At 42.0% G+C, this 12,904-nt stretch overlaps 1 protein-coding gene across 2 annotated transcripts in view; it reads left to right on the top strand.

The window, feature by feature from the left end:
* The window catches only part of LOC134792139 (coronin-2B-like), a 43,718-nt gene that overhangs the window by 14,467 nt on the left and 16,347 nt on the right, over positions 1-12,904 (top strand). For both annotated transcript variants that reach the window (XM_063763355.1, XM_063763356.1), the window contains 5 exons: positions 871-987; positions 8,795-8,944; positions 10,633-10,797; positions 11,531-11,737; positions 12,228-12,332. In XM_063763355.1, coding sequence (XP_063619425.1) covers positions 871-987; positions 8,795-8,944; positions 10,633-10,797; positions 11,531-11,737; positions 12,228-12,332 — 744 coding nt within the window. The remainder of the gene's footprint in view (positions 1-870; positions 988-8,794; positions 8,945-10,632; positions 10,798-11,530; positions 11,738-12,227; positions 12,333-12,904) is intronic.

Below are 12,904 nucleotides of genomic sequence, written 5' to 3'. Positions count from 1 at the left end.
TGGGTTTGAAACTGTTACTCACCCACCGTATAGTCCGGACTTAGCCCCCAGCGACTTCTTTTTGTTCCCCAATCTTAAAAAGGATCTGCGTGGAATTTTTTTTTCTGACGATGAAGCATTGAAGGCTGCAGTGGAGGAGCATTTTTACACCAAAGATAAAAAATATTTTTATGAGGGATTAAAAAAAAAAATTGATCGATCTTTTAAGGGGATTAACATAGGGGGGGAGTATATTGAAAAATAAAAATATCAAACTTTTCGTACTTGTTTGTTTTCATTCTCATACCGAGAATATTTTGAACACCCCTCGTATGTCAACCGCAACACGCATCGTCAAAATTAAAAGCAAACACAAAAAATAAACATACTAATACGTCATAAACCTATATCCTAATCCGGTAAGTACCTGGCACAAACGTCCCCAAAATACCAGCGGCGTTCCCGCGCCGAACTTTATTTAATTAAAACTTCGCTATATCACTGGATTTGTAGTTAAATATGTCATAACATAAGTTACTACTCGCTGTTTCTCACGCACTACCTACTTATGTTGCGAGGGCTGATGTGCTTAGGTATCAATCTCGCTTGACAGCAAGTCTTACGATAAGGGCCTCACTACATGAGTTTTGTTTAATCAAAATGAGGCAGTGAGGGAAACTATAAGAAATAGGTAATAAGGCCGAACGGTGGTAACAGAAGAAATTAGTAGTTACAAAGCCTATTCGAGATTAACTGGTCGAAATCCTCTGAGTGTTTCGAGTATAGATGAGTTTGTGAGTCGTCTGTAACGCTCGCCGAATTCGACGCCAACACAACATTACCTCTCGATCTTTTATCTCGCTGCATCTTTACTTACACTACTTTTTTCAGACCGGACGCCTAGACTTCAACGCGAGCCGCGTCACGGGCCACAAAGGCCCAGTCCTCGACATCAAGTGGAACCCCTTCAATGACAACATCATCGCGTCGTGTTCCGATGACTGCACGGTTAGTTTGTCTAATATTTTCTTTTAAAAGCTTTGTACAGTCGCCATCAGATATATCAGAGCGGCCGAGGTACGCACACTCTAACGCCTTGACAATAGAGATTGATGTTCAGATATTTGTGAGCACCTTGGCCGCTCCGATATATATGGCCCCAATTTCACATCGGTGACAGGTGCGACAATTGTAAAATCACTGTTGCTGACGTCACAGGCATCCATGGGCTACGGTTACCACTTACCATCGGGCGGGCCGTATTCCTGTTTGCCACCATCATTGTATTATTAAAAAAAATTTAGTATATCGGAAAAAAACAGATATTTCTCTTGCGAAGTTTCTGACAATTGCCAAGATTTAGAAGAATTGTAGGTAATTCTTGACAGGCAATGAGTTATATGTCGGAGTTTCGTGACAATTGTCGTGTTTCTTGTGACAATTGAAGCCGATGGTAAGCGGTAACCGTAGCCCATAGATGCCTGTGACGTAAGCAACAGTGATGTTTTACAATTGTCGCACCTGTCACCGTGGTGAAATTGGGGCCTGATGGCGACTGTACTTACGTAAAGCGTGCTAATACCGTCGTACAACTATGCCTACGTTGGCCGCTTTATATACAAACTGAGTAGAGTCGAGCGAGGCGTCCAAAGTTAACAAATGTACGTGAGCGGCAAATCTCGTGTCAAGCCTGATCGCTACTAAGGTACCTACCCTTACTTGAGGGGCACGGAACACAAGCTCGGCACACACGCTGACCGCGATAAATTGCATCAAACATTCACGCATGTCATTTTCTATAAAACAATTTTAAAACTACTCGGATGTGTGCTCGAGGTAAAGTGTTATCAACCCTTCCCTGCCTTTATCTCGAACCCTCACATCCCCTTTAACGACAACATTGCCTCGTGTTTCGAATGTTCCAATGACTGCACCTTAATTTCAGCTTGCGCAATTCTTTTTTGTTTTTTTCACACATAGTCATACAATTGCGATGTGCTAGTAAATGGGTACTCATTACTGGGGTGGTCTGATTGACCAATTTACTGTTTTTTAAGTATTTTAATCGTTGTTTTTAATTGGTTAGCCAAAGTAATTGTTTTCTACGTTTTTAAATTATTTGTAATAATTACTCATCTATCACATTTTTCAATAAGTAAGCTTGGACCCGGGTATGTCCTTAAACTACGTCCAAGAGGACCCGGGTATGTCCTTAAACTACGTCCAAGACCACCGGTGGACGGGCAGCAGCGTCCCTCAAATTCGGTGTACTCGACTGCGATCGCCAACCCGCCTGCCAAGCGTGGCGATTATGGCATTCACCCCCCATCATGATGAGCACAATAGAACCACGGCCCCGAGGTTCCGGCGACCCCCGGTGCTCTGGCTATGGTAGCGGTCAGGGCATTAGCGGGGTCAGGGGTGCTAAGAATCTCCGGCAAAGATCCGGCTACCCGCCCCGACGACGACTGGCCCTGGTAACACACAACATACGCACTATGAGGACTGACGAAAAGATCTGCGAGCTGGAAGAGGAACTGAGCAGGTTACACTGGGACATTGTAGGGTTATGCGAAGTCCGTAGAGAGGGGGAGGACACGACAACCCTGAAGTCTGGTAACTTGCTCTACCACCGGGAGGGCGACCAACAGTCCCAAGGTGGTGTCGGGTTTCTCGTTCACAAGTCCCTCGTAAACAACATAATAACCATCGACAGTGTGTCGAGCAGGGTGGTATACCTAATACTCAGAGTATCCAAAAGATATTCGCTGAAGGTCATTCAGGTATACGCACCGACCTCGTCACACTCCGATGATGAAGTAGAAGCTATGTATGAGGACGTAAGTAGGGCCATACATACTTCTAAAACCTACTTTACTGTTGTTATGGGGGACTTCAACGCAAAGTTGGGCAAGAGGAGCGGGGATGAGTTGAGAGTGGGGCAATTTGGGTATGGGCAACGGAACCCTAGGGGTCAGAGGCTGGCCGACTTTCTGGAGAGAGAGGAACTCTTCATGATGAACTCTTTCTTCCAGAAGCCGCCTCACAGGAAATGGACCTGGATGAGTCCTGACGGTTCCACGAGAAACGAGATAGACTTCATCATGACCGACAAGAAACGGATATTCAGTGATGTCTCTGTGATCAACAGGGTAAAGACCGGTAGTGATCACCGAATCGTAAGAGGCACACTGAATATCAATATTAAACTTGAAAGGTCCAGCCTGATGAAGTCTACGCTCCGACCTACTCGAGCCTATGTTCAAAACCCCGAAAGCTTTCAACTCGAGCTCTCTAACCGCTTTGCTTGCCTAGAGAACTTGGCTTCAGTGGACGAAATCAACGACGGGCTAGTGGAAACTGTCCACACAGTAGGGTCTAAGTTTTTTAGATCCCGCCGTAAAGATAGACCTCAGAAATTGACCGAGCAAACCTTAAACCTCATGGCTGAACGACGCTCGCTACAGTTGCAGTCTCCCGATGACGCGGAGTCATATAGGCAGCTCAATAGACGTATATCTAAGTCCTTGCGACATGATCTGCGTCTCTTTAATACTAACCGTATTAAAGAGACTATTGAGCGAAACCAAGGCTCCAAAGTGTTCGCAAAGGACAAGTCTATTGGGCAAAGCCAGCTGACAAAGCTGAAACGGGAAGATGGCAGCATAGCGTCGAGCAAAGCGGAGGTTTTAGGTGAGATCGAGAGGTTCTATGGACAGTTATACACTTCGATCGCAAAGCCCGTTGACAGCTTGGTAGGAGATCCAAGAGCCAAGCTGTCCCGACATTATACCGAAGATATCCCGGACATCAGTCTGTACGAGATTAGGATGGCCCTGAAGCAGCTTAAGAACAACAAGGCGCCGGGCAAAGACGGAATCACTTCAGAGCTTCTGAGAGCGGGTGGAACACCGGTACTTAAAGTCCTCCAGAAGCTCTTTAATTCCGTCTTGTCCGAGGGCATAACGCCTGAAACATGGAATAGAGGCGAGGTGGTGCTGTTCTTCAAAAAAGGTGATAACAACCTATTGAAGAACTACAGACCCATCACGCTTCTGAGCCATGTCTATAAGCTGTTTTCAAGGGTCATCACGAACCGTCTCGAACACAGACTTGATGACTTCCAGCCTCCCGAACAAGCCGGTTTCCGAAAAGGCTATAGTACCATAGACCACATCCATACGCTGCGGCAAGTTATACAGAAGATCGAAGAGTATAACTTGCCATTATGCTTAGCGTTTGTGGACTATGAGAAAGCCTTCGATTCGGTGGAAACATGGGCGGTGCTTGAGTCTCTTCAGCGATGCCATATTGACTATCGGTACATCGAAGTGTTGAAGTGTTTGTATAGTAACGCCACCATGTCGGTCCGAGTACAGGAGCAGAGCACGAGGGCGATTCCATTGCGAAGAGGCGTAAGGCAGGGAGACGTTATCTCTCCGAAACTGTTTACTGCCGTAATGGAAGACGCCTTCAAGCTCCTGGAATGGGAAGGACTTGGCATCAACATCAACGGCGAATACATCACTCACCTTCGGTTTGCCGACGATATCGTAGTCATGGCAAAGTCGATGGAGGAACTCAGCATGATGCTCGATGACCTCAACCGAGTTTCACAACGGGTGGGCTTGAAAATGAACATGGACAAGACGAAACTTATGTCAAATGCCAATGTTGTGCCCATCCCAGTCTCTGTTGGGAACTCGGTACTCGAAGTTGTTGACTCGTACATCTGCCTAGGACAAGTAGTCCAATTAGGTAGGTCCAACTTCGAGAACTCGGAGTAAATATCTATGGAGTAGAGACGCGCACTAATTTCTATCTGAAAAATTCTGTCGTTTTTGGCGCGGGGGACGAGGTAACGCACACAAATAATGTTAACACTAATGCATTTTTAGCATGCGTCGCTACACACGCACACGACAAAATTATCAAACACTAGCAAAAACTATATTCACACAAGTACAAGAACAAACACAGACAACCCTGTCCGTGAACGAGATGACGTCAGTTCTAAGTAAACCTAGATAGTGCGAGGGACGCGCCGATAATATTGTCGATAAAATTGACAATGAATTTTAATTTCTGATTTTATCAATGATAATAATAATACAATATCAAGTCATTGTACCAGCATTTTACTAACTTATGATGATTTAGATGTTATTTCTAATAGTTTGTCAATTTGTTTAGGGCGAATCTTGCAAGCTGATATAGAATGATTTTTTATTATCAGTTCATTAGTTAATATTTTACATGTTGGTTTACTTCTGAAAGCAATGCAATATACTATCGAGCATGCAGATCTGATGACAGAGATGGAACGCGGCCATAGGATGTCATTTAAGGGATATTGAGTAGGGGATAATTAGTATATATATCGGCGGTAGATCGTAAAATCGGGCATATCGAGATATTCCTAGGCATATCATGAAACGCCGCCATTTAATAATCTGCCTTTTGCATTTTTTGCCACGGCTAGTGCTGCATTCTATGTGGCATTTGGAGCAGAATGCGTAGGTACTAGGTAGGTACTAAAATCATACGCTACCCAAACACGTACTATAAGTAGGCTGTCAAGCCATTTCAATGGTTATCATTTGTTAAAATTAGGACATCCTACTTATTCGATATGCCTAAATGTTGAGGTTTGAACGGTATGGCTGGTGGTCACTAGTCAGATCATGACATGCCGGCGTTTCACGATCTGCTAAGGAATATCACACCTTGAAGTTAGCACGATATGGCTGGTGGTCACTAGGCAGATCATCATCTGCCTAGGAATATCACTCCTTGAGGTTTGTACGATATGGCTGGTGTTCGCTAGGCATCATGACCATCTGTATATTATTCATTATGTTTATATCGATTTTACCGATATTGGTTTTTATGGTGTCCCATCACTAATATTGGTACGGTGATACCAGAGTAATAAATTAAAAGTGCCTATTTATGGAAAGTGACAGCCGTAAATACCTTAAATTAATAAAATGTTTGACATGTTAAATAAAAATATATAGCTGGTCAAGCAAATCTTGTCAGTAAAAAAGGCGCGAAATTCAAATTTTCTATGAGTCGATATCCCTTCCCGCCTACATTTTTCAAATTTGCCGCCTTTTTCTACTGACAAGATCTGCTTGACCAGCTATATGTAGAAACTAAAGGAAAAAATAATTTTCAAAAAAGAGTATCGGTAATTTTACGTTATTTAGGGGTTGTGCACAAATCACGCGAGATGTTTTCGACTACTTTTTGATCCCCCGTCCCCCTTTTCTTTATTCATATAGATCTATTTATTTGATTAAATAGATTAGGTTGATATGAAACTAAGGTGTTACATAAAAATAATGTGTTACATAAATTATATGTGACGTCCCACGGGTAAAGGTACCTTATGGGGGTTGGCGATTACGCTATTATTAACGCCGCTCCAATATTATTGCGGCGCCATGCGACGTAAGCGCCGGCCGCCATAAGGTACCTTTTTCCATGGAACGTCATATATAACAAAAAGCAACGCAAATAGGGCATATTACTGCAATGTTCTGCCGCCAGAGTGTAGCACTAAGCTAGCTAGTAAATTTTCTCTTTTCTCTTTATCGCTCAAATATGCAATAGTGATAGAGGTTAGATAACGAAATTTAAATTTTCTTGTTCCGCGGCCGACCCCCAGATTGTGATGGATTGTGGTAGTCGCGCCCCCTACGCAGAGTTTCGCATAATATTTCCTATTAGAAATTCTACTCGTACCTAATTAATATTTAGAAAGTCTTCTTTAGAATTACCCTAAATTAGATCTAATATCATATCACTGGTATCACTGTCAGATTGACAATGTTTTTTAGTTATTTGCAAAGTTAATGCGCTATTTGATAATATTTAGATGTAATAGTACTTACATATGATAAGAAACGTGTTCTTTTTGTAGACTAGACGTTTCCGATCTCATTTTGCACGAGAAAACGCTGCAATTCGGCATTTTCGGCTCCTATCATTCAGCTTAGACTGACGTTTGCTGAATGGCGTATGACGTGTGGCAACTAGTTTTATATAACCTCCTTGACCGGCGGCCGCGATCTTTTTGCAGAGGGGAACGCCTGTTAATGGCCGCTCCATAGATATTTACTCCGAGTTCGAGAAAGAGGTCAACCGCCGAATCCAACTCGGTTGGGCAGCGTTCGGGAAACTACGTAATGTCTTTTCGTCCGACATACCTCAGTGCCTCAAGACGAAAGTCTTTAATCAATGTGTGTTACCAGTGATGACTTACGGCTCCGAAACGTGGTCTTTCACTATCGGCCTCATCTCAAAACTTAAAGTCGCTCAACGAGCTATGGAGAGGGCTATGCTCGGAGTTTCTCTACGTGATCGAATCAGAAATGAGGAGATCCGTAGACGAACTAAAGTCACCGACATAGCCCACCGGATTAGCAAGCTGAAGTGGCAATGGGCAGGCCACATTGCACGCAGAGAAGATGGCCGATGGGGTCGAAAAGTGCTCGAGTGGAGACCACGGACTAGCAAGCGCAGCGTAGGACGTCCACCCACAAGATGGACAGACGATCTTGTTAAGGTCGCCGGAAGACGCTGGATGCGGGTCGCTTCCAACCGGCACGTATGGAGGTCCAAGGGGGAGGCCTATGTTCAGCAGTGGACGTCTTATGGCTGAGATGATGATGATGATGAAGCTTTTGTGTGTTAACAATTATGAACTGAACGTAAATAAATATTAACTGTTATGCATTCTTCCTGTGTCGGCATAATAACAATAAAAATGTAACGTGTGCTATAAATAAAATAAAATATCATTTATTTCAGGCTTTTAGCCCATAAAACACTGAGACAAATCACACAATACACAATACAAGTACTAAGACAACACAATAGTAAACAATATAATAAAATAAACATCAATAACAGCGATTATAATAACATTTTCTTTTATTGACATAACTCGTTAAACAATACGATTGAATCGTTTGGCCACAATGCTGCTTTTCTTTTGACGATTTTCATTCAATATACACTCAATGAACACGTTTTTATCACATAACAATAAGTAAATGTGTGCGTGCTGATACTAGATTTATTCAAGACACAGTGTAAGATCTAGGTACTCTACATCTTAAAGTGAAATAAAATTGCGAATACCTTAGTTTAGATTACAAGTTGAGTGGATTTTTATAACTGTTATATTGACGGAACATATCAATATTTCTCTAAGTGCATTTTAAGTTGTATTTTTAGGAAAAATTATAAAACAGCTAATAAATCAAAAGCACCTTTAAAGTTATCAATGTTTGTGGATGAATGTTTTTCATAATTCTTATTTTTTAGGGTTCCGTACCCAAAGGGTAAAACGGGACCCTATTACTAAGACTTCGCTGTCCGTCCGTCCGTCCGTCCGTCCGTCTGTCTGTCTGTCACCAGGCTGTATCTCACGAACCGTGATAGCTAGACAGTTGAAATTTTCACACATGATGTATTTCTGTTGCCGCTATAACAACAAATACTAAAAACAGAATAAAATAAAGATTTAAATGGGGCTCCCATACAACAAACGTGATTTTTGACCAAAGTTAAGCAACGTCGGGCGTGGTCAGTCAGGATGGGTGACCGTTTTTTTTTTTGCATTTTTTTTTTCGGTTCTTTTGCATTAATGTACGGAACCCTTCGTGCGCGAGTCCGACTCGCACTTGCCCGGTTTTAATTTATATAATAACAGAATAATATTTCGTGTAATAATATTTTTTGTACCTAATAAAAAAGTAATAAGTTTGGTTTTTTTGTAATATGTTTTTTTATTGTGTCCTAGGTGAAATTATGGCACATCCCCGACGGCGGTCTTTCCATGCATCTGACAGATTGGTTGGTGGAACTCCACGGACACAAGCGCAGAGTAGCGTACATCGAGTGGCACCCCACCGCCGAAAACATCTTGCTGAGCGCAGGCTTCGACTACTTGGTAAGTAAGATTTCGTGTCAACAAAAGTCAGTCTAGCCAACCGTTTTGCTCACTGATGAAATATGCCAATTTAAAAAAGGTATGAAGAGTCTTCTTCTTTTGTGTGTAGTTGCTCAAATACGACTGCTCAGTGCTCGGGCACGACGAATCGGAAGGAATTAAATTAGTTTTTAGTTTCAATTGCACTGATTACGTCTGATTACGTCTGATTACATACAAGTAATGCGTTCCGTCAAGATATTATAGGTTATTACCTACCACCAGACATCGTAAATATAGCATTCTCGGTGCAGCGGAGTGGTGTTAACGAAATTGGTATAAACAATTTCAACCCTAATGATTAACTAGCGTTAATTACGTTAATATTAACTTTTATTTACCATTTCTGTTGGAATTATCTATCTATACCATTTCCGTTAACACCACTCCCTGCACCAAAAATGCTATAAAATTTACGATGTCTGGTAATAACTATTCATTTATCATATAGATATTCATACGGTTTTTTTTTTTCACCATAAGGTGTATTTTTTTTTGCAAATTGTTCGCATCGATATTTTAGACCTTGCTTGAATATATCATGCGTACTTAGAAAGATCCTATTTCTTGTACCATTGTGAATAAAGATTGTACAAAAAAAGTTGTATCTCCATTAACTACGTTGTGTTTTATGACTAAGCTCCTAAGGCGAATAGCCCCTATATAGAAGAGACCAATTAAACAAGCATAATGATCAACAATGTATTCGGTCTAGAAATGTTCTCGCGACCATCAAATCAACAATCGCGCGTGACGGCATGGGGCGATTACTCGTTTAGTTAAATGATGTGCCACGGTACGTTCTTACTATTAGGAGAAAAACCGTTTGGAAATCCGTTATCTATATTCAATATGAAACGAGGTACAACTGTTCGCGAATTTGTTTCGGGCATCAAATTAGTCGGAGAAAGCTAAGAAGTCAATTTTGACAGTTATTAATTGAGCCTTAACAACTCAATTAATCGGTCAATTTATAACATAACTCCGACTATAAGCTGATACAACAGTGGTGTCTATATTTGATCTTTTCTTAGACTCCTAAGATGGGATTTCGACAATTTTGGAAACTCCTAATGTGACCTTTAATATACTCTTGTTACATCTTGAAAGCACGCGTTTTGTCAAACATCTGTTCAAGTCAAGTCTGTCAAGAAAGAATACAAACGCCTGTTTCAAAGTGTGAAATGAAAATCATAATTATCATAACCAAAACCAAAGAAGGTGTGCTTATTCGAACAATAATTTGTGCAATCGTAATGACATCCTCACTAAACGCTGCTGACATGGGGCTATTATAATTATATGCTAATGTTTGACGTCTGTATGACGTCGATATTATTATATGTTTATGTTTGCTTTGCAAAAGTGTACAACTTTGGTATCGAAATGGCGCCGTCTCTCAAACTTACTATATTGTGAAATCACGTAATAAGTTTCCCTACGCACGTTTATACAGCTCAGTTGTCTCCAAAACCTTAAAGGTGTCATTCGGATGGCAACTGCGGTTGCATTACTGTGGTGTCACTGTCATTACAGCTGCGACGTAGACGCGGCCGCTCTGAACTGGTCAATTTCCTTGCTAAAATTGGTGATAAACTGTGTCATTCTAACCAATACCTTGTTCTCACATACCTAACTCTCACTTTCAGATCTTCGTCTGGGACGTGGGCAAAGGCGAGGCGGTGAAAGTGATCGACTGTCACAGCGACGTGATCTACTGCATGTCGTTCAACCGCGACGGGTCCCTACTGGCTACCACGTGCAAGGACAAGAAGCTACGAGTCATTGAACCGAGGAGCGGGATCGTGCTTTCCGTAAGGCACTTATCATATTAGCCTAAAGCTACAGGCCTAATTGGAACTCTCCCTCTCGTATATAGATCGTGTCATTCACGATGACGCGTGCCTTGACTCATAATGTCATGTTATGAAAGGATAGATTTGACGAATCTGCGCGTCATCGTGGATGTACGGACTATAGATACCTAAGCATCGCCCTCCGCCGACGGTACAAAAAGCCAGGGGATTGCCACAGTGACTTCTATACTGCATGTCGTCATATTCATGATTAGCACATCAGCTGCAAGAACTGCTTGACACGGATCTCTTCTAACAAAAAAAAGAACAAATGGAGTAATCGGTGCCTTGCCTCATCATCAGGGTATGTAACACGCGATAGTTACTTCGATGCGAATAAAGTAGGATAACTTGTTTTCTAAATATGTAAGAGCTGTAAATATTGTCAAATGAAACTCCATTAATCAGGATTTTGTGTTATAAGTGCGCTTTGGACCGATAATCAATCTAACAGAACATCAGGACATATATGCAGTCTGTGTTGTTGCGGGCTTGGCGGTGCCTTGTCTCAACTGAACTCACGAAAAATTCTTGCAAATTGTCGTTTAAAAGTCTATGATTTCAGATCGAATTGTCTATGAAGGTCAATTAAATAATCTTAGCTGGCAAATTTTCGTTCCCATAAACAATCAGAGCACATCACAATCCGATTCGAATTTCAGATGCTAAACGTGTATTTTTTACTCCACAGGAAGGCCCTTGCCACCTAGGCACCAAAGCGTCCAAGTGCACATTCCTCGGCAGCTCGGGCAGAGTGCTGACAACAGGGTTCTCTCGCTACAGTGACCGGCAGTACGCCATCTGGGATCAGCACAACTTGGAGAAACCTCTGGCCTGTGAGACCATCGATAGCTCTTCGGGCGTCGTGTTCCCCTACTACGACCATGATACTAATATGGTGAGTTAAGCGCGCGGTTGTTTTATGCGATGATAAACGCATCGTTGAACGCATGCGTTCACGGAATGTATGAAAATACGCAAGACAAAGCGCTTACCGCTGCGTTTACCGCGTAAAACAATATATGTAGTAGTGTTAGATTATCTAATGTAAAATGTCATAGTTCCTACATTCCGTTGATCGCACGCGTTTATCGCATAAAACAACCGCGCGCTTTATTCATATGGGGTACCTAATAGCTTTAGGCAGCTGAGCCAAAGTGATATCTATCACATATCCTATTTAGAAAACCGCGACTCGGTCAAACCGTTTATTGAGATAAATGGGAACATTTGTTTGTACGCACACAACCTCATACCTAAAACGCGTATATGTATCATCCATTTATATCATCACCGTTCCGTTGGGGGGTGCAAACCGCAGTCAATCAATTTACATCCATATCGTAATGGTAATACATAATTACATAGTATTGTAAATTGGTCCCCAGGTTTACCTTGCGGGCAAGGGTGACGGGAACATACGATACTACGAAGTGGTCGACGAGGCTCCGTACGTGCACTTCCTCAACCAGTTTCTGTCTGGCAACCCCCAAGTGAGTTTTAGGGTTTTTTATTGACTTAATATTTCTAGTAGTCTGTATAGAAAACATTAGTCTGCCGTACAAAATTGAAGAGCACGGCTATATAGGACATACATAACACACTCATATATAAATAAAAGTCTCTACGGTTCTCAAGTTAAGGAACCTCATTCGAGCCTAATGTTGGACTGTATTCACCAGTGTTCTTAGCTTTCCGTAAGAGTACAAACAAATTAGAACCTAAATCTATGTGAGACCCTAATGGTAAATAATGTGTGTGCAATGTCAGGCGTGACTCACTCCGCGATTTCGTCGCGTCGCAACAAGTAGCTACAAGTACATCCGTCCCACACCAATTTTGGTGGCTAGCCTTAAGCCGCGCGTGGCGCTTGCGCCACCCGGCGGTCATCTGTCCTAATCGTAACAGACGTGTTTTGTTAGAAAGTGAATCTTCCGTACCTAGTACTATTATTTAATCTGTGGCAATGTAGCCGTTGTGCCGACTACAAATTAGTCACAAAGATGTCAAAAAAAACCGCTATGTCTGTCAGTTCGAATTCAAGAAATCATGCTGTCCGAAATAG

The sequence above is a fragment of the Cydia splendana genome, chromosome 7 (assembly GCF_910591565.1).
Source record: "Cydia splendana chromosome 7, ilCydSple1.2, whole genome shotgun sequence".
NCBI classification, from domain to species: Eukaryota; Metazoa; Arthropoda; class Insecta; order Lepidoptera; family Tortricidae; genus Cydia; species Cydia splendana.
The sequence above is the reverse complement of the archived record's forward strand: the minus strand, read 5'-3'. Positions and strand labels throughout refer to the sequence as shown.